Raw genomic sequence first — 23484 nt, 5'->3', positions numbered from 1 at the left:
CTAGTCCTCCCGTTGGATAAGTGATTGCAATTTCATTTTTGGATTGTCCTTGGCTGGTTTACTGCCAAGTGATCTTAGTGTTTACAACATCCCGTTGTACAAGCGGAAGGGGCTGGCTTGCCACTTAAGCATTGTAATCATTTTCAGTTATTTGCATCTAACAATCCCCTCAACACTGCATGCTCTCACCTTCCCAGATTGGGCTCTCGGTGATCAGAAAGTGGAAGGGTTACTTTCAGCAGTATTTGGTTTTCATTTCCTAACCCTAACGAGTGTTGTGTTGATTGTAATATGGGAAAATCTGAAAAAAAAATTGTGGGGATATTACATCATCTTTTCTTCTTTTTTTGTTAATGGCATTAATTTGCAAAGACATGTTGTTGGTGTATAATGTGTACATGATTACAAAGATTATACACATATTTGAGCTGAGTTCCACCAACAATACTTGAAGACAATAAAATTCACAACACCTAATGACATTGGTTGTCAAATGGTGATGGATTGGTTCCTTGTCACTATAATATATATATTTTTTAATACAGCCAGATTGATATACCAAAACCTGTGATATGCCTTCCCTTGCAATATGCTTTTTGGTACATGGAAGAAGCTTGTGATTTCAATATATACTTTTTGGTACATGAAAATGAGGTTAAAGGCATGTGAGAGTAGAGAGGTACATTGCACATAGGCAGCATGTGGAAACGATTTCCCTATCAATTTCTCTCAGTTAGGATTTATGTCTCAACATAGTGAGGAAAGGATAACAAAAGGAAATGAAAATGAAAGTATTTTCATTTCTCCAATATCAGACTTGGGAATGAAATGTAGAAAATATTGACAAATAAAATATGGAGGAATCAAAAAACCAGAAAATATTCAATGAAAGTTTATTCCATTCAATCAAAATGTACGTATTTAACAATATGAAAAATAATGTTTATTTCATCTTCTGGTTGATTGTTCAGCTTCTAGTGTAGCTAGGAAATACAAAAATATAAAATATTATCCTATTACTCGTATGATTATGCACATTATTTTTACAGCAAGAAACACAATGCTCCCATGTTTCTAGGTGTGGAAGTGTTTCTGAAAGGGAAACAGACCAGAACTATTCTTTCACGTTTACCATGCATTCTTGACATAGAAGTTCGGCCCAAAGAAGCAAAAGTTTGGAAAAAATTGCGATCACTCATGATTAATCGGGAGTCACCATGGATGTCGATTTTTTCCCCCAAAATTGCCAAAAAAACGGTCAACGGCTTTCAACAAGTTTTAGTGCATTTTAGTCGCAAAAAAAACGTCCATTTAATTGGGAATAAAATGCGTCGACAGAAAAAAAAAACCATGAAACTTTGAAAGCCCTAAAATACCCGCAAAACTTAGAAAACAACTGTAACAAAGTTATAAAATTCGCCACGCGACAACATGAGGTCATTGACAATGCCCTAGAGGTGAAAGGAGGAGAAAATCAAGGGCTTTTCGAGGGTTTTCCAACATGAATGACAGTGTTGGGTCGCGCGAACTGCCTGAAAGCTGGGTTGAGGGTTTTTTCAAGGGTTGCATGAACTGACAGGAGGGCCTTTTGAGGGTTTTTGCTGAGGACGTCTGACTGCGTGCGCCATTGACAGAGGTATTACCATTAAATTTTTATTTTGTTTCTTTTTTGATTAAAATTTTATCGGGTATGCATTGTTTTTCATTTTTCCTTTATATTCATTCTGTATATATATTTATTTTCTGTTATTGCAATTTTATGCCGTATATTCACTTGTTAATTTTTCTTCTATTGCTATTTTATATTTATGAATTTTTTTATATACGATGTCTAATATTGATTTAAATTTTAAATTGTCTGAAATTTTAAATTAAAAATTGACTTGTTTTTTTAATTTTACGCTTATTCACTGAATATTGTTTTAAATTTTAAATTGTCTGGAATTTTTAAATCACAAGTCTTTTTTATTTTATTTTACACTTATTATTGAGTGAATATAAGAAATCTCACAGCTGTTTAATAAGTTTACTTTTTAAAAATTTGACATAAAAATATAATTTATCTAACTAAATAAATGTTGCTGAATATAATTTCACTTATTATTTAAGTGCTTTATTAGTTAAATGGGCCTCAATAATAGGGACTATTGAGGAAGACGAGCCAATCGACCTTGTCGAGATTGATCCAAAGTCTGAGTGGATTGTTGTTGACAATGATGATGATTTGCTTGAGCCTGATGATTTTGATATCATGGTAGAGGCCAACTTTGATCCTCAATTTATTGAACAAGCTAGGACAAGCTCTCACCCAGAAGCTTCATCATCAGGGCCTCTTGCCCTCTAGCATGTCATTGGCTACATTTGATTTTTTGGAACTTTGTACTTAGTTTATATGTTGACTTTGTACAAAGTCACAAACTATATTGTAACTGACATTTTGACAACTGTCACCATCTAGTTATTATTTATGTGGTGGTATGTTTTGTGCAATGTAATCAGCGATATGAATATAAACAACGAAAATCTATTTTCTAGAATTCATATGTTGAAATCTATTTTATTGCTTACAATATCTCTATGCAATGGAAATGCCCTTATATATAGAAAAAGTAGTTTTTGACTATTTTTCACAATTTTTAACGTTGTTTTGTATATCTGATTTTTTCCCAATTATTTCAAAAAATCTTATACTTTTGTTTTGCCGATTAATTCCCCAAACTATTAATGCTGCTATGGTTCTGCTAAAGTAAGGATGATTTAGCTTTGTCTCTTTTTGTGGAAGTCTCTCTTTTTGCATTGTTGTTTTTTGTTTTCTGTGGTTGTTATTGCTAATCTTTTCTGCTTTCCACCATTATCAGGAAAAATGTTATTTGGTAACTCTGTAGTCCATGGCATTGTGAGCCGTGAAGGGTGGATTTTCTCTGTACTATTAAAGCTGTTGCAAAGAAATTTTCTAATTTATTTACTGATCTTCTGGAATGAGTACTTTTCATTTGTAAAACAAGCTGTCAGTTTAATTTCTACTGAAGTTGCTTATTTTGAGGGTGCTTTGCTGCTTGATTGTGGACTTTAATCATCATTGCTATGCATTTCTAATCCTTGTCACTTGGAGTACTTGCTGGATTTTCTGTTTGCTTTTGGCATAATTTTTGGACAATTTCATTGAAGGTGGTTGTATTCATGGTAGCATCTATGCTCAAAGAGTGTACTGTGGCTAATTACCATGCCTTTTATGCCCCAATATTCTTAGCTTGATTTTTATCTCACAGTGGCTTTTCAACGCATCAAGTGTATGTATGAGCACATATTACTTAACATTCTATATATATTTTAAGTTTTTAAGATAGCTTTTTCTTGTGACTTTACCCTACTCCTAGAGAGTTTGGGGGACTAGCAATTCCAATGGGGATTTCCATTTCAAGTGTTTCTGAGTTCCATGCAACATATGTTTTAGGTTTGGACCTAGAGGTGTTTAAGTTCAACAAATATGTAAGGTAAATAGAAAAGCAATTCCCTTGTGGAATGCTTGCATAAATAATTTGTGCTCATACATGAAATTGATCCTCGCTTGACAGTGATCTCGGAAATTATCTTTACGTCAATACTTATGGAATGTTTTAGGTTGCACTTTTCTTATTTCAAGCATAAGTATTGCAGCTTTACGAAGTAATACTGTAGTTTTATTTATGAATCCTGTTATGAGTCACAATGATAATTAAATTTATACATTTTGGATGCTTCAACTTTGCTTGGTAATGTATCTGGGTTGGGTATTTTTTATTTTAATTGAAATTAAAGTCAGAATTTCCCAAATTTGAAATTATAAGCACATATTTCAATTTCAATATTTCATTCCTAACCCTTTTGCTCATTTTTTGGTAAAGCGGGATTAACTTTGGCACTATTTGGAGGTGTGCAAAAGCATCTTATGGATGAAAACAAAGTTCCTGTACGAGGTGACATTCATGTAATTATTGTTGGTAAGTGACTTTTGTAAAATTATTCCTAGGGGCTTTACAATAGTAGCATCATGTATGCATCTTTTTAATGCTTGAGCTTTCAATACTTTTCAGCTATTATCCTATTGCTACTATGGTTTATATCGTTTAATGCCATTTTTATGCCAGAGGGAGAAGAGCAAGTCTGATATTTTATCGATACTACCTTTTTTATGCTTTACAGAGAAAATAACAAATCTGATATTTTCTAGAAACTACATAGATGTATAGTAATTAATTATTTATGATACAGAAGATAGTTTTCTATTCCAGGTGATCCTGGGCTAGGAAAGAGCCAACTTCTACAAGCTGCTGCATCTATTGCACCTCGGGGAATATATGTCTGTGGTAACACAACCACTAATGCTGGTCTCACTGTAGCGGTAGTTAAAGATGCTATGACAGGCGATTATGCTTTTGAAGCAGGTAATTATTTGTCAGCTTGTTTGCTTGAAGTTATTTATGAATTGCATTAATGTTTTTTGAACTTGGTTGTTAGGGGACAGATTTTGGTGTGAAATTTGATTTTAGCATTGCTTTGTTAGATTGTTCCTTGCTTTTAGCATGAAAATGTTTGGTTTGTTTACCTCAAAATGTGGGACCAATGATGCTAATGATTAACATCTTCCAAGTTGAAATCTCTCAGTGTGAGATAACAGTTACCTGATTATCCTATTAGATAGTGAATTTTTAATGGATATGTGGTGTTTGTTATTTTCTTTGAGAGATCATGTTAGGTGATTATCTGTATTGCATTCATGGTAGTTTAAGATTAGTCTTTTTCACTGGAAGAGATATAAAACCCCTGGTCATTCCTATAATTAGTAAAGATATCCTTATATTGCAATGCTATATTATTTCAGGGGCAATGGTTCTTGCTGATGGTGGAGTGTGCTGTATAGATGAGTTTGACAAAATGTCTGCCGAGCATCAGGTATTTGGTGCATGCTATTGCAATCAAATTCTATGATAATAATTTGAAATTTTGTAGTATGTCTAATTTCTGGACAATGATTCTAGGCTCTCCTTGAAGCTATGGAGCAACAGAGTGTATCTGTTGCAAAAGCAGGATTGGTAGCTAGTTTATCAGCTCGAACTTCTGTTTTGGCAGCAGCAAATCCTGTTGGTGGTCATTACAAGTAATTCTTCATTTGTCATTGTTGCAATCTCTGTTCAAATTGGGTCATTAACAAGTAGTTGCCTTCTGAATCTAGACCACAAATGTTGGACAATCTAATAGACATTGAATACTAGTCTAGCTTATGATCAAACTTAATAAATTATGTTTATTTCTTTTCTGGTGTTCTGTGCTCTTCCAAGCAATATGAAATCTAGATTTATAATCTGACGTATTTATTAATTGGTAAATGGGAACCCTTTTATTATGGTGGGGCCTTTCCTTTGGAGTAGATGCCATTACCATTAATCTCAATTTTGTTTATAAAGTTGTTAGTTTGATATTTGTTTTGCCATAATCTTCATTATTCATAATTGGAATTAATACCTTTCCAAATTTAGAACTGATTACTTTGACTGTTGAATACAGCCGTGCAAAAACAGTTAATGAGAACTTGAAGATGAGTGCAGCATTATTGTCACGTTTTGATCTTGTGTTTATTTTGCTGGATAAACCAGATGAGCTCTTAGATAAGCGCGTGTCTGAACATATTATGGCGGTAATTTCTCTCACCATGTGTTTTATTTATGAGCTTTTATTATCCTGACCATTATTTTCTATTTTTATTCTGGTCTATATGTATGCATAATGGAAAAATCAGCTCATTTATTTTTTTAATTTCAGCTTCATTCTGGTTCTGAAGATCGGTTCAATTCTTCAAAAGAATCCTGTAAGATGTGTTCTGATTATGTCTGCATTGCTATGGAGCTACAGTAAAGTTACTTGAGCATGGCTAATAACTAAATTATCTGTTTTACAGTATTTCAAGTCAATCAAAGTGCAGAGGAAGGCAATTTAAGAAATGGATCACTAGCAGCAAGGCTGAGGCTGAATCCAGTTCAAGATCATGATTTTGTTCCTTTGCCAGGACCGCTTCTTCGCAAATACATTGCTTATGCAAAACAATTTGTTTTTCCAAGGTAATTGGGACAGGATATATTTTATAAACTTTCTAGATCATGCAGTAAACAACTTAAAATTTTGTAGAGTATAAATAGGATTTTTAATTCCATAATTGAAATTTAATGACATGTTAGGTAAGCCTATGCCAATGTTCTATCTGTAGAATTTCGACTGCTGCAGCAGAAGTACTGCAAGAATTCTATTTGAAACTGAGGAACCACAGTAGTGGAGCTGATGGAACTCCCATAACAGCAAGACAACTAGAGAGTCTTGTCAGATTAGTTGAAGCTCGTGCTCGACTTGAGCTTCGGGAAGAGATAACAAAGCAAGATGCTCTTGTGAGTCATTTTAGACTAAGCCTGAAATTTCTGGTATTTACTGAATTAGAAATCAAACTGTGCTTGTTCCACATTGTTACATCACCAAAGAATCTCTTAATAGTGACACTTAATAATCTTCTACTGTCTTTTATTTTTTTATGTTTTCTATACTGCTAGTGGCCAGGAGATTGGTACTAGTACTGGTATGGAAGATTTCTTTTGGGATATATCACTATGGGGATAAGTTGCATAAGTTTGCTATAATTGATATAAGACTACTGCAATTGATATAAAAGAATCTACCTACGAGTACCATTACCAGTTTGCTATATTTATAGTTGCAGTTTGTTGTTCTAGTGAAACTTTTTTCTTCATCAATAATAGTCTGGAGTTTTTCATACCTAGGTGGTTTATAACTTGCTGCTTCATTATTGATAGCTTGCATGATCTCCTTGTGGAAAGGTGAGTGAGCAACATTAAACAGTATTCCATTTGTGTAAAGCTGTGTTCCATGGCATTTCGGGGACGGGGACTGGGGGGATGTGTTTTGGGGACGGCAGTCCAAGGGCCATTTTGGGAATATAGAGAGAGAGGGAGAGAGATATATGTCAATAACTGAACACAATAATATCAATATGTAAATAAATCACGACAGCAGTAGTATAACAAAAGTATAAACTTCAAAAAAGTAGTATAATAGCAGTATAAACTATAAACAACAATAAAATCAACCATGAGATTCATGCAGCAGAATTACTATTAAGAATTAAAGCATTTTGTTGTTCAACTTCAAATTTTAAAATTAATGTTAACTGTTAAAGTGATTCAAAGTCTCAAACCTCAAAATAGAACAATCTATGAGACTATGCCTTATTCAGGCTATTGATATCCAAAGATTCATAACCATTTGTGTCACTGTCAGTCTCTGCTTGAAGTGCATCATTGAACGGTAGCCCGACCATTCCTGATTGCACCTCCTCATCAATCTGCCTAACATCTCCAGGATCAACATCTCAACATGTTGCTGGAGTCTATTGATACTCGGTATTTTGTCGATCCTGAAGTCTCAAGGCACTACAAAATGCAACTAGTTTTTCTGCTCATTTTGAGGTAAGCCTATGTCTCTTAATGGAGTGGATGAAGCTATAGGTGGTCCAGTTCCTCTGTACGGTAGAGAAACTAGCAATTTGTGAAAGTAAACGAATAGCAAGTTGTTTCAACTCTGTTGTGTCCTTCACATGAAATTGCCACCATCGAATGGGGTTTTTTGTGCAGTAGTGGTCCTATCTGTCCTAGCCTCTAATTTGTTGAATGTAGGACCTTGAAGATAAGAAAACTGAAGCCATTGCTCTCGAAGTATGGTTGCCTCCTCAGTGCTATGAATTTTACAAAGGGCTGTCATAAGCTCCTCCATCACCTCATCATCATTAGGAGGAAGCATTCGACTAGGTCTCAGTGCATACCACTTCGGATTAAGAGCATAGAGAACCATATGAAGAGGGGTGTTCATTGTGTTCCACCTTTTTGTGACAATATGCCTGATGTGCTCCTCATAGAATTGCAATCCGGGATCCTTGTCACGAATTGCTAACTTCATTTGATCAAGTATGCTATCAAAGTCTCATAAATCTCTCTAAGGCTAGGAGAGTTGGTATCCGTAGACCTGATTACCCCCACAATAGGTGACATGATAGAGGAAATATATCTGCAAGCAACATTTGAAATTTAAAAATAAAAATTTATGACATTAACACTATTAATAATGAAAATTAAAATTTTAAAATTAAATATAAAAAACGAAAAAGTAAAACACAGTACAAATTCATACAATTTTTCTTACCTGATATTGGACCACCAAGTGTCATCAAGCACTCTTTCTCTCACCACCTTTCCTTCTTCTGCCTTTGATTGAGTCCACTTTGTTCACAATCTACAAACATCATGGATTGTGGAGCATCCTGCACGTCCAACATCCTCTCCAACAAAATAATATAGCTAGCATATCTAGTTTCAATTGGTTTGAGGAGTTCTTTCTTTGAAAAAGACAAGATATTGCAAGTGAATGTAATCTCCCCTTTTTGGGAGGCTGTCAATTTCCAATGATTAACATACATCACTACTTAAATCAGATTAAAAATTTAAGAAACAATGAATGTTCCATAATACATTTGACAATTAACCTACTTAAGCGCTGATTCCTTACTTCTCTCCTAACATCAATCCGAAGGAGGATGGGGATGGGAATTACTTGTCATAGGGCGCTTTGAAACCATGTACAAGCAGGCTCCCTCAAGGCTTTGGGAATGCATGTTCATACTTATCTTGGGACTCTCCCTCAAGGCATTGGAAATACATGTCCTTACCCATCTTGGAACTTACCTACCTTGTGAGGATTTACTCTGCCTCAGCCTACACAATGCCAACCTCTCCTCTTAAGGGGCTATAGCGAGTGATTAAGGAATAGGCTATGAATATATTAACTTCAACAGATTATGAATAATTAGGAATAGGCTATGAGTATATGAAATTAAGTATGACTATCATACATATTGCAGTCTATATGAATATTACTATTAAATTCTGCATAAGACATTATCAAGCTTCATATACTAAGCATACTTATTAAGCACATCCCCATGCATACCACCAAGACAAGGATGTTACTGCATGCAAGTTAATAACAGTGCTGATCTGATCTGATCTGATTGATGGTACTGATATTCTGAAGATGTGTATTGGATGATTGATTATTATTTTGAATCTGGTCTGATAATATGTATTGCAGACTCTAATGATTCTGATCCTTGTTGAATGCAGGTTTATGCATAAGAACTCTGCTTTGACTTGATGCAATAATCAGTATTAAACCTCCTTATTCCAGATCAGAATTCTTATTTTATTCCTATTCCATGATGATAATTTAAATGAATTCTCCTTCTTTAATATCCTCTAACATGATGGAGAAGTTATGACTCTTCAATATTTTTACCCCTTTGAAAGAGTCACAACCCTTCTTGCTTAAAACTTAATTATATTTTAATTATTTCCTCTTCTAGGAAATCACTGCTTTATTAGGTACTCATTTTTAATTGTTGCTTTAATAAATATATTTACTGCCTTAATCTTCTCTTTATTGCTGACTTGAATAATACTGATCGCAGCACATAATGATATTATCGCTGCCTATTGATAATTACTTACGACTGGGGCATGATTCTTAATACGTTTCCTTATTCTTTTGTCTTAATATATTTTGTCTTTTAGTGTATTTGTCTTCTAGTGACTTTTGTTTGCTAGTGACTTTTGTCTCCTAGTGTGGCTGAACAAAACATTTAACTTTTTGTTTCCTGTTGGCTAACGGATGCTGATTAATTTCCTTCAAATTTCAGGGGCATTACAGTGAAGTGTGATGATTACATACAAGCATTTGTATGCATCTAGCCTGTACCGCTGCTACCTTCACCCAAACTATTTTGCCTATGTCTTTAAAAACATTATTAAAGCATGTACATAGCATGGAGTCCAAAACATATGTTTGTAAGCACTCGCAACCATCAAACCAGCTAAATTACTTACATGAGCTGAATTTGAAACTTGTACAACATTAGAAGAGGCAACCTCCTCTATCACCTCCTTCAAAATGCCAAACTGGTAATCAACATCCTTACACTTCCTAGAACAATCAATAGTGTTTATAGCAATAAATTAAATACAAGAAGTAACAATAAAGATGACAAGGCATACCAGATACAAGAGTAAAATATATCTTTATTTGCACATGAGAGTATTATAGAGAAGAAGAGTAGAGATGGTCAGCTGAGGATTACAATTGATCCGACTCTATCCTACTACCTTCCTTGATGTACATTATATATTTAAAGGACCCAACAATTGCCAAGAGGAACACAACCATCAACTAACCGATGTTTATAACTACCTGAGAGTGACAACCCACTTAATACAAACAATTAATACATTGACAGATAACCAATATTATCAAACATAACAATAGGCATTTTATGCCGACAATCATCCCCCCCCCAAAAAAATATAAAGTCATCTTCCAGATGACAAGTATAGGTCAAGTAATATTCAGATTAACTAATGATAAGAGTCTAGACAATGACTTGTATAGGGCAACCCCAACTTGTAGTGTACTTGATAAATCAAATGGGGGTTAGGGGGCAACACCCCTAGTGGGGTCAAGTGGTAGCACCCCTTGTGGGGGTCAATGGGTAGTGCCCCTCGTGGGGTCTTGGGGTAGCGCATTATTTTTCTGACCTTTAGAACCACACAGAACTCCATGGCACACATCATTTTTCTGATATTTTAAGATGCCAAAAATAATGCTAACCAAGCTAGAAAATAGTGATCCATGTTAAAATTTTGATCAAGTCGTGCTCTACACTTCAAAAAAAGATGGTCATACTAGAAGTTGTCGTACGAAGCTTGCATAATATTGTCGTACTAATCCTACCACTTGATGTTGTCGTACATGATAAATGAGAAGCCATGCGGTGCAAATGAGACAACATACGTAGTACTCTTGAAGGTGCCATGTAATGTCCCCATTTTGCGAGCATCAGAGTTTGTAAGAATTAGCCTATTATTTGACCCTCGTAGGCTAATAATTATTGATAGAGGGCCTCGTGTGGCAGTTACTTGGTGATTTGAGACATTACTCTTCAACTGGATTCAGGTTTTGGCCTTTGCACAGGTTTTTTGACTCAGATTGGCACACTTACTATTTATAGTAAGTTACTATTTTGGGAGAGTCAGGGTTCCTATTAATAGAAAGACACCTGAGCAGAGCTTATTGGCAGTGTCAACCTTGATTGGGCCTTTGCAGCTATTTCTAGACTCAGTTCCACATACTTACTATTTATAGTAAGTCACTATTCAGGGTTTCTATTTTTAGACAGGCATCCAATCACATGGAGAACAGGGAGAGTCGACTCCTGGCTCAGACGGCTTAGCAATCAGACAAGTACATCAAGAGATATTAAAGTTTAAGTGACTTAAGTGATTTATTTAATATTTTAATATTATTATAAAGTTCTAAAGTAACTTTATAATAATAAAGTCACTTTAATATAATAAAGTGCGTTAAGTGAATAATTTAATGTGGGAATAAATCTTTTATCCCACATTGGCCAGGAAGGTGTTTGAGCTCTCTTAAGGAAAGAATAAAAGGAAAGGCAAGAGTTCATTCTCGACATCCAATTGATGAATAGTATTTTGATTGATTTTTATTGTGGAGCCTAGGGCTTTCGCAATTTTCTTCTTTGATCATAGGAAACGAAAACTTCCTATTGATAGCAATTTTGAAGGTGTGAAATAACACCTGAATTATTGCAGTTGTGGGAAAGAATACTTCAGTTCTTTCATTTGTGCAAATTGGTGAAGTTTTCTACAAGGGTTTGAAGTTTATTGTTGAAGAACATTTATAGTTGGTTGTGAATCATCCTTCTTTGGCACATGGAGTTATATCATTCTTGTTGGGAGAGATTATCAACAAATTATTCAAGGTTTTAAGAGCAGATTGCAAGTTTGTTCTTGCTGCTACAGTGCGCATGAACAGTGCGCGTGAACAGTGCCGTGAACAGTGCGCTACAGTGCCATGAACAGTGCGCATGAACAGTGCCGTGAATAGTGCGCTACAGTGCCGTGAACAGTGCACATGAACAGTGCGCTACAGTAGTTGGAGTTCTATAGAAGGGGATTTAGAGAGGTCGAACAGCTATATATATGTGACAAGGGATTTGCATATGAGGAGAATCAAACCAATATATCAAGGCAGCCATTGAAATACCAGGTTTTCTATCTATGGTCATTGTATTAGAAAATCATTACTTCATTGCATCATTTTCTATTTTGATTATATCATGAAATATTTGGAGGTTGCATATGTTTAATGGAGATATAATTTGCATATTCCACATTCAACATTGATCAGCCATTTAGCTTTCATGCCAATTGTTTGCTTAAATGCCTAATGGCTGTAGGTGTATTTTGGGATGCATGACAAGTGTTTGTCTTAATGTCAACTAGCTGTACTAGTTAATTTCAGTCATTACATATGTGTGGAAAGGTCTAAAACAGCTAGTATATCATTTCTATAACAACTTTGCATTGTTAGAAGCTTTCCATAACTTCATTTGCAGCCTACAAACTCAAAGAAGACAAAGAAAGAATTCACTACAGCGGCTTCAAACATTGTATGCCAAATGTTTGACAATATTCCTTGGTGTTCAAATAAGCAAAAACAGGGTCTCAGATTAGCCAAGGGATATTACAGTGGTATCAGAGCGGTTTTCTACCAACCTGTTGGGTGATGGTTGCATTCAATTGGTGGGAAAATCATCCGTGTACAAATCAGTTTTGATTTGGTTTTCAGTTGGGTAGTGAAAATGGGCTACATGACAACATTGTTCAGCGATAAACAGGCACTGAAAGAACTTGAACAATCACAATACAAGCTCAGCCGAGAGTTGTTGCGTTTAGAGCAAACGTTTTCAAAGTTTGGGTTGCCTAAAAGATTCAATTCACTTCCTACCAGCAAAGGTCGAACACCACAAAACAAAGAAGAAGAAGTGATTAGCATGTTTAAGGAGTATAGCACTCTTCCTCAAAAAATTAAGAAGGAACTTCCTTTCATGAGTTACATGGATTTGCACCCGAGTCTTTGCCATAAGACAGAGTTTGCAAGGAATAAATATCACACTATAGCTAATGAATTGTTTACACATGAAATGGATAGAGAATCTACACATAAGGATGATACAACTCTTCATCAAAATGATTTGGTATCTTCAAATTCCTATGAAGTATGCAGAAATTTATATGATGAATTTGATAGACATGCTGATTTGATTCAAGAAGACACTAGCACAGCTTTGGGTAATGATTTATCTACATCATCCTTGCAAGAGGTGACTCAAGAAGTTTCTAATATAGAGGCTACTTCTGATTTTCATGACAGCGATGATGAAACTTTGCATGAGCATGAGACAACAGTTTTTTCACATGTGCAAAATGATCCTATTGAATTGTCACATGAAAGTACTCAGAAATTGGGTACTAATGATGCATTGTATGTGGAGGATTCATGTCATGGTGAGTCTGATTTTCTAGATCAGACCTTTGAAAACAAGCTAGAAGATTCATATGTTGATACGGAATCCCAAGATCGTGCTTTGGATGGGCATGCAGTTACTTTGAGAGTGGAGGTGTGTGAGGATACTGTCATACCAGCAACTTCTACCTTATCAGTTGAGCCATCCTTTGAGGTACAAAGCAGCAGTACCTTAGATGTTGAGGTGTGCATGGATGAAAGCACACATGATGCTGCTTATCATGTAGTGAGTGATGACGAATCAGCCTCATATCATAGTGCATATTGTGAACCGGAAAACTTGTATGGGGGTCATAAGCTACAGAATCCTCATCATTTGGTTGGGCAACTAAAAGTGAATGACAATATGATTGCCACAACCATTGAGCATTTTGATGTTGCTCGTCAGATGTTGGCTACCTATGGTTGGAGTACTCCTTTGACAGATGAGCATGGTGATAGTGGTTTTTCCCTTGCAGAGATACATGCACTTCGAGAAGCAATTGGAATGATAAAACAAAATTACCTAAAACTACTTGCGGATACGGATTTTCTTCTCGAGTGGGATTGCATTTGTTATGATGCATTGAAGGGAAAGGAGGAGCAGGTCAATGAGCTCACTCATGAGCTTGAGGTGACTATGGACTCATGGCAGAGTGCCGAGTTGGCTCTTCAAGAGTCACAGTTACAGATTGAGAAGCTTAACGAGGAGTTGAGTTTGGCACAGTCTCCACCAACTGCAGATATAGTACAGTTATATACAGAGGCAGTTGATGAGGATTTTATATCCACTGGTTGTAGTGAAGATGTGGTTACATCTATCACAGATATAGGTACGAAAGTTTCAGCTGGGATGAGTACCTTGGTTGAGAGCAGTAGAGAACCACTAGTTGCATCAAGTTCTCCTGAGGTTAGTACTGTGACAGTTGATGCAGGACAGTTTACTGGTAGCTCTTGTGTCACAATGGTGAATTCTCTTGAGAGTTGTGTGGTAGTACACAACGTTACTTCGTCCTCACAGGGCATTTGCAGAGTGTCATCTAGTTGGGAGTATGGCTCCCATGTTGATTTGTTCCCATCTCCTGGAAGCAAATCTGTCACTTCATCCCATGCAGCTGATTTTGGATGCCAGCTTGTTGTTTTTCAGAATCAAAGGGATCAGCTGCTCGATTCAAGTGTTGTTAGTGATGAGCCATTGACAGAGGTTGGAGCATTTTACCGCGACTACATAGTGAGGAGTGCTCATCATTTTTCTTTTGATCCACACACAGAGGACTTGATGATGCATCCGTGTGGATTGGCTCCGAGATGCCATCCTTTGTGGGATGGGTATTCATCATCTTCAGAAGATGGGATTAGCAGTTGCGAGCGCCCGACTCAGCAGTTTATGGGGGATTACTTGCAGGGACAGCTGTCAGTTATACATCATGCTGATATGTATCCAACAGGGTTTGCTACTTCTATGTCACAAAGTTTTCTTATGGGTACATGGTTACAGGATGACTATGGTGTCAGTGGGCATGATGGTTTGGTTAGTTATCACATCCATGGGAGTTTACCGAGAGCTATAAAGAGATATTGTGTTATAGACGCTTCCAGATATTTTTATCTCTATATGGTGAATGGATGTGGGGTTCAGTTGTTTTGGGATCCAGGAGGCGACAGGTTTGGCACAGTGTATTGGATGGGTCCCATTGGTTTGCTTCACCACTTCTGGCATGGTGAAGTTGAGATCAGAGTAGCGCAGAGGAAGTCAGAGGGTATTAGGCTTGGCAGACTTCCATTCCGGGTTTGGGATCCAGGGATATTGTGCGCAACTATGTTTATGTTGGTGCTACAGGAGTCGGTTAAGGATGTGTGGGACATTTCACAATTCTTCTTTTGGGCCTCCCGAGGATTGGAGTTTCTTTGCAGTGGAGATTGCTTGGGGACAAGCAATTTCAGGGAGGGCGGACTGTAATGTCCCCATTTTGCGAGCATCAGAGTTTGTAAGAATTAGCCTATCATTTGACCCTCGTAGGCTAATAATTATTGATAGAGGGCCTCGTGTGGCAGTTACTTGGTGATTTGAGACATTACTCTTCAACTGGATTCAGGTTTTGGCCTTTGCACAGGTTTTTTGACTCAGATTGGCACACTTACTATTTATAGTAAGTTACTATTTTGGGAGAGTCAGGGTTCCTATTAATAGAAAGACACCTGAGCAGAGCTTATTGGCAGTGCCAACCTTGATTGGGCCTTTGCAGCTATTTCTAGACTCAGTTCCACATACTTACTATTTATAGTAAGTCACTATTCAGGGTTTCTATTTTTAGACAGGCATCCAATCACATGGAGAACAGGGAGAGTCGACTCCTGGCTCAGACGGCTTAGCAATCAGACAAGTACATCAAGAGATATTAAAGTTTAAGTGACTTAAGTGATTTATTTAATATTTTAATATTATTATAAAGTTCTAAAGTAACTTTATAATAATAAAGTCACTTTAATATAATAAAGTGCGTTAAGTGAATAATTTAATGTGGGAATAAATCTTTTATCCCACATTGGCCAGGAAGGTGTTTGAGCTCTCTTAAGGAAAGAATAAAAGGAAAGGCAAGAGTTCATTCTCGGCATCCAGTTGATGAATAGTATTTTGATTGATTTTTATTGTGGAGCCTAGGGCTTTCGCAATTTTCTTTTTTGATCATAGGAAACGAAAACTTCCTATTGATAGCAATTTTGAAGGTGTGAAATAACACCTGAATTATTGCAGTTGTGGGAAAGAATACTTCAGTTCTTTCATTTGTGCAAATTGGTGAAGTTTTCTACAAGGGTTTGAAGTTTATTGTTGAAGAACATTTATAGTTGGTTGTGAATCATCCTTCTTTGGCACATGGAGTTATATCATTCTTGTTGGGAGAGATTATCAACAAATTATTCAAGGTTTTAAGAGCAGATTGCAAGTTTGTTCTTGCTGCTACAGTGCGCATGAACAGTGCGCGTGAACAGTGCCGTGAACAGTGCGCTACAGTGCCATGAACAGTGCGCATGAACAGTGCCGTGAATAGTGCGCTACAGTGCCGTGAACAGTGCACATGAACAGTGCGCTACAGTAGTTGGAGTTCTATAGAAGGGGATTTAGAGAGGTTGAACAGCTATATATATGTGACAAGGGATTTGCATATGAGGAGAATCAAACCAATATATCAAGGCAGCCATTGAAATACCAGGTTTTCTATCTATGGTCATTGTATTAGAAAATCATTACTTCATTGCATCATTTTCTATTATGATTATATCATGAAATATTTGGAGGTTGCATATGTTTAATGGAGATATAATTTGCATATTCCACATTCAACATTGATCAGCCATTTAGCTTTCATGCCAATTGTTTGCTTAAATGCCTAATGGCTGTAGGTGTATTTTGGGATGCATGACAAGTGTTTGTCTTAATGTCAACTAGCTGTACTAGTTAATTTCAGTCATTACATATGTGTGGAAAGGTCTAAAACAGCTAGTATATCATTTCTATAACAACTTTGCATTGTTAGAAGCTTTCCATAACTTCATTTGCAGCCTACAAACCCAAAGAAGACAAAGAAAGAATTCACTACAGTGGCTTCAAACATTGTATGCCAAATGTTTGACAATATTCCTTGGTGTTCAAATAAGCAAAAACAGGGTCTCAGATTAGCCAAGGGATATTACATGCCATACAGTATGCCACGAACCCCGTATGTTGCCAAACCACGAACCAAGAAGATGCACTTGTATGTGGAGGAGCTTTTTTGTGAGCCGTACTCGTTCTAAATATAGCTGCCGTACAGTGAGCTTACCATGAAGATGTCGTAAGAGGGGAGATATTGCCTATTGTACAGGGTAATTTCTTGCCACCTAGAGTGTTGTCTATACGGATTTTGGTGGATGCAGTCTATGATGCTGTACGGAAATATTTAACCAAGGAAGCCGTACGTAGTGAGATCTTAGCTGTATGTGGTTTGACAAGTTTTGATGCCATACATGGTTGCTTCCTTGCTGTATGTGGGAGAAGCCAAGGGGAAGCCGTATGGTTTGACAAGGATGTTGTATGTGGTTATGTTGTCATACACTAGGCTAGACACTAATGTATCGTATGGAATGGATAGGACTTATGTGCCGTACGGGTTGAGGACTCCGACGTCATACTTGGTGAAGGGACTCCCGATGCCATACCAAAACCTTGTAGTGTAATACCAAACACACACATTCCAATTGCTTACCAAGCCGTACAAGGAAAAGTTGAGGGGTTCGTATGCTAAAGTTTAAATGATGTACTGGTGAAGGAACTACCGTACAATAGTAGCAACTAAGTGTTTTATGACACTACTTCGTATGAGAGGATAAGGGAGTTGCTGTATGGTGAGGGTCTAAGAATGCCATAGTATGTCGTACCTCAAAATGCAGTTGCCAAAATCTTAAAGTGTGGTAACAAGATTGTTGGATGGGCTCCAAATGATGCCATATGAAATGAAGACTTGGATGCCATACTATAAAACTCCTTGGAGGCTATGCATTGAGTATTGAGCGTCGTACTAGTCAAATACCTCCATTTAAAATTTTTTCTCATTGGCCAACTCCATATTTTGTCTAAGTATTTTAATTTAATTTGATTCCCTTTTTGTTTTCCATCTGTTTTTCATTTTTGTACTATCAGTTGTGTCCATAACTTTACACGCTTTCATTGGTTTCTCTTCACCAAGAGTTGTAGCTTCCAGAAAATTACACGTTGGTGAAAATACTTCGTAGTCCTCCATCTGTCAGTGGAATAGTCTATTTAGGGAACTCATCTCATCTTCAAAGCAATGTTCTAGCTCGAGCACCCCTTCATCATTAGGTTCCATTATTTTCCTTCCTTCATCCATCCCCAACTCTCCATCTTCAGATTCCAATTCGGAAGATGATAGTTCCTCGCTCACTGCCTGATTCCTCAAGTCGATGACGTACTTCTTGCCTTTACTCTCAATCGAGAGTGTGTTCCGCTTCCAGCTATGATTCGCCATGGCATTAATCAATCATCCCCTCCCGAGGAGTGTGTTGTATGCCTTCTTTTGCAATGGGATGACTACGAATTCCAAAATAAATTGTTGTGTCCCGATAGTTACTTTTTGTGTCATCAATGTTCCCAACGGCTCGATGTCGTGTTGGTTGACACCTACCAAGTGGAAGATCGCGGACCAAGGTGTTGGTCTTTGGAGGCATTTCCAAGTATCTTCTGGTAGTATGTTTTCGTTCAAGTGTCTATCGATGATGGTGTTTGTCAATTTCCTCTCCATAATTTCCATCTCTACAATGGTTGGCTTCCTCGTGCTGCTCACGTCAACAACATCGGATCACTGGCCTCATTCCCTTTACGTGGCGTGGTGGTTTCCTCGTCGGTTCCTCTAAACCACATTGTTTTTGGCTGATTGTGTCGTCACTGGCCGTTTTCGTAATTGCCACTCTTAGTTGCAAGATAGTTTGAAGAAGGTCAGGCACCTTCATAGGTATGGTTGTCTATATCACCTATCGAACTTTGTTATAATGTAACTCCTATCGCAATGATGTACTTGTAGTTCCATTGGAGGTTATTCAATCCTTCAACAACACTTGTTCTACTTCTCTAGCTTCTCAGAGTTGTTCCTTCTTTGTACAAGGGTCCACGTACACTGCCTTCTTCGTCTGTGCTCTCATGATTGCCAAAATTTCCTTGTCTTGTTCCTCCACGTCCAACATATTAATACCCTTTTGCTTCGGGCAGTTGGTGTCTTCATGTTCACCTCGTCCACACCATTTGCACTATAATTGTATATTGTCTTTCTTATATTGGTAGTCTCTCGCAAAGTATCCCCATTCGCTACATTGTTGACACTATATGATAAGTCGTCCTCTGGAGTCATTCTGTATTTGATTTCTCCCTCGTTGATTTCCATAACTGCTTGGCGATACATTTTGTGGTTTTGATGGAGTAGACTCTCCCTATGTGAAGAGTACTTGCGTACTTCTAGTCTTCAATTTATATGGACACTCATTTATTGAATGACCCATCACCTAGCAAATCTCACAAAACATCTTTCTAGGACAATTACCTTTCGTGTGCCCCTCAATTTTGCACTCAATACACCATAGTTCATTAGTTTCTTTACTGGTTCCTTTCTCTGCCTTCAATTATTTCATCATTCTCATCATATCTTGTCGTAGGACCTGAACTGTTTTGGATTCTTCGTTGCTCTCGTCATCATCAGTCTTCCTCTTCCCTTGGGAGGATGTTTTGTTTTCACTCTCAATGTCCATCGCTCGATTGTAAGCATTGGCGTATTATGACGGAGGCACTACTTTCATCTTCTTGTGTAGAGAAGGGATCAATCCTTTAATGAATCACCTCTTCTTCAACTCATCGGCTAGCTGGTTCTCCATCTTGCTCAACAACTCCTTGAGCCTACGATTGTATGCCGTACGTTCTCATGCTTCCCTTATTTGGTATTGTAGATTTCAGCAACAATTCATGAGTTTAAATTCCTCCTAGAAAGCCTTCTTCAGGCTATCCCACGATTCCATGTGTTTCTCTTCTAGTTCTGAGAACCAGTCGATGGCTATTCGCCGCAACGTTGCAGGAAATGTCTTGAACCAGTAGTCTTTATCTAATTGATCGCTTGCCAACCAAATGGTTTCACATGTCTTGTAGTGCCGCATAGGATCCTCTAATCCATTCCTCGTGAACTTTGGCAGTTTCCGCTGATCCACATCTGGACTTGTTGGAGGAGTTACCATCTTTCTCGCTTTCTTACTCCTTTGTGTGTCGAACTTGGGTGGACTATTCCGACCGCTATGTTCTGGTGCTATCTTGACACTCTTAGCCATGCGCGTATCCTCTACACGTTAGAATTTAGATTATCAACAAACTCTAGTTTTATAGTGGGATGTTGATCGAGAGGATGCCACCTAGATTGATGAGGAGGAGACACAAGAGGGATTGCTTGGAGCTCCATTACATGAGGCAACCTGTCATAGTGGCAGTGACTTAGAGTTAGACTTTGATTTTGATGCAATGTTGGGAGATGCTAATTAGAGGAAGCCTCATGCTTTCTATCATCATGTTTTTGTGACTTTGCATTTTGACATTTGTAGTGCAAACTTGTAGCCTTTGGGCATTTTGGTGTATTACCTTTTTTTAATTGTATATAATATGCAAATTGACAATGAATTATGAAGAAATTAAATTTTAATTTGTTCAACTTTCATATGAACTCCATTATTGTGTTTTAAGGATAATATATTGTATAATTCATTCCCTTGTCTCGACATCCCATCGTCTTGGAAACTTGGTGGAACATAGAAATGTTCACTTTGGCAATGCAATTATAGATATTGAGGGCAAAGTTCCTCAACTGTTGATTTGTGTGGGCAAACATGTAGGTAAATGCAAATGATGTAGTCAAAGGACCAAGAGATTGACACATGGCATTTTTAAATTTATTTTTGGGTTGGCTAGTCAAATAGGTACATATCTTGAGGTCCCAATAATCTATCAAATTTGTTGATCTAAAAGGAGATCAGTCACAACCATTAATCAAAGTTAAACTTCAAAATCTTTAGTGAATCCTTATAGAGTTGGTCTTGTCACATTAGTAAATCAGATTGAGGGATAGAAGTGGGATTGGAGTGGCATTGGGATATTTTAGGGCTTGAACTTGCTTTCCAAGGTACCTTGTGGATATGTCCTAGATGTAGCCAAAAGGTACCTAGAACGACAAGGGAAACCTTAGCCTAGCGTAAGCTATACTTGGTTGTTTCTTGGATCAGTCATGGCAAAGAACAAAAAATGTCTAGAAATGAAAAAAAAGATTTTTTAAAATGAATAGAAGCATTTTTTTTGTTTCATATGGTAACCTATATTCTATTTTAAAACCCTAAAATGATACAAAATGCTTGTTTCTATTTCATTTCACAAACAAAATCTACAAAAACCTCCAATATCGTTCTAAATTGCCAAGTGCGCTCTAACTCTGAGTTTGGAAACTATGGTTTCAAGTTTGCCTAGAGGTCCGCATCTACAATATCATCATCAAATTGAACAATCTAATGAATAATGATGAACAGTAAATACCCAACAGATACTGAGAGGGGGGGGTGAATCAATGTAGACAAAAACTTCTTCAACAACTTAAACTGCAAAGACTGCACTAACTGGTAAACAATATCACCAGTCTAAATCAAGGCACTACCGGTAAAACACCATATGACAATAAAAGACATTAACCGGTAACATCTAGATCTTCTCAAAACCGATTATCTCATCTCAACGTCACCCATATGCTTAAGCAAGTAATACATCAGAAATACAATGACCATTGGATCAACTTGCATTACCGTTTAACAAAAAAACACTAAAACATCACATGAAAAAGCATCACACATAACACACTGTTTTTTCACTTGGAAACCCAACTGGAAAAAACCACGGTGGGGATGAATACCCACAAGTTATTCTTGAACTCTTCTGAAGTCCGCTCTGTTAGGAGCCTAGTCCGGTTAAAGACTTTACAACAGGTTCTGCTAGGAATCGATCCTGCTAGGGATCACTCGGTTAAGGGATGGCTAAATACTCGGTTAGAGGTTAAAACCATGTTAAAGGTTACCTTGTAAGAGGATTTGAAGAACTCAATGATTTTGAGTCACCCTGTTAAAGGATTTACAAAAAGCCTGTTAAAGCTACCCGATAAAGGGATTTTCCATTTGCTGAAATGGTTAGAAGTCAACAAGTAATACACCGATCTGATAACAACACTTAATGCCAAGGCAGATCCACTTCAGTTCCTTTACATCTGCAATCACACTCTACATATCTCAACTCACTTCTCCGGTCTGGCAAGAATCACTTCACATACATTCATTTGCCAACAACTTCAAATAAAAATCATCATCGACCTTATAGACAACAATTAGGTCGGTGGCCAAAACCTAAAACCCTAAGCATCTAGGTTAACAATACAGTCGGTTCAATCCTGGCCGTTTAAACACATTACATAGGGTAAAACAATCTTGAACAAATCTCAAGACGTTCTCCATCGTCCGTTCTTCACCGCTTCTGGAAGCTGATAACCCATCACACGCTCTCCACCGTTTACTAAGATTTTGCTCATTCTCGAGGTAGATAGAATCAATCTTCTTCATGCAAGATCCTCAAGGAGATTCTTCATGCGCACAAGGCTGACGTGGCAACGCGATCTAATCTTCATTTCAATGCTAACTCATCATAGGATGTCATCAGTCAAATCACACAGACTTGGAATGCATCAACCAGAAACCCCGATACAGACTTTGCATATACTGGTTCACACTCCAACATACCGGTCCACTTTTTGCATATACTGGTTCATACCATCATACCGGTTCACTTGCCAGTTTGCTTACTTCAATATACTAGTTCATACTTCAGCATATTGACATCAATGACAACATACAATCCCATCATGTCATTGTTGATGTGTATTTTGTACACTATCAAACACAGAATAAAATACCCAAGGGTACCTTATCCTCTCTTGAGTAAAGCCTCTAATTGCTGAAGATATCGCCAAAAAGGATCAATCAGGATGACTTCAATGTTCTTTGATGTAGGATCTCTACGTGTGGATAAGCACTAGTGGTCGTTGTAAATGTTGTTTCTTCAAGGGGCCTTACGTTTTCGATTTGCAGGAACAGGATTTTCTTAATGCTAACAGGTTCTTAAAAAAAAGATCAAAAGATAGGGTTTGCAAGAGATGAATTCAAATCTAATCCTAAGAATGACTCAATGTAGGCTAGACTTGGTAAGATTCTACCAATTTCAGTATTGCCAAGGAATTACAACTCCACTGGAATTGATGTGATCTTCTAAGGTGATTTAGTGATTTTTCAAATCATCAAGAATTATAGCCACTACCATGAAGGTACATATCAATAGTTCAATAATGATTGAAGGTTAAAGCA

The 23484-nt window shown here is 37.2% G+C and overlaps 1 protein-coding gene across 4 annotated transcripts in view; it reads left to right on the top strand.

Annotated features, from left to right (window-relative positions):
• The window catches only part of LOC131072958 (probable DNA helicase MCM8), a 194022-nt gene that overhangs the window by 100305 nt on the left and 70233 nt on the right, over positions 1-23484 (top strand). For all 4 annotated transcript variants that reach the window (XM_058009278.2, XM_059217027.1, XM_059217029.1 and 1 more), the window contains 8 exons: positions 3885-3980; positions 4272-4424; positions 4862-4932; positions 5019-5137; positions 5545-5674; positions 5800-5845; positions 5936-6095; positions 6242-6416. In XM_058009278.2, coding sequence (XP_057865261.1) covers positions 3885-3980; positions 4272-4424; positions 4862-4932; positions 5019-5137; positions 5545-5674; positions 5800-5845; positions 5936-6095; positions 6242-6416 — 950 coding nt within the window. The remainder of the gene's footprint in view (positions 1-3884; positions 3981-4271; positions 4425-4861; positions 4933-5018; positions 5138-5544; positions 5675-5799; positions 5846-5935; positions 6096-6241; positions 6417-23484) is intronic.

This window comes from Cryptomeria japonica, chromosome 3 (genome assembly GCF_030272615.1).
Source record: "Cryptomeria japonica chromosome 3, Sugi_1.0, whole genome shotgun sequence".
In the NCBI taxonomy this organism is placed as follows: domain Eukaryota; kingdom Viridiplantae; phylum Streptophyta; class Pinopsida; order Cupressales; family Cupressaceae; genus Cryptomeria; species Cryptomeria japonica.
Note: the sequence above shows the minus strand (reverse complement) of the source record. Positions and strands in the feature narration are given on the sequence as shown.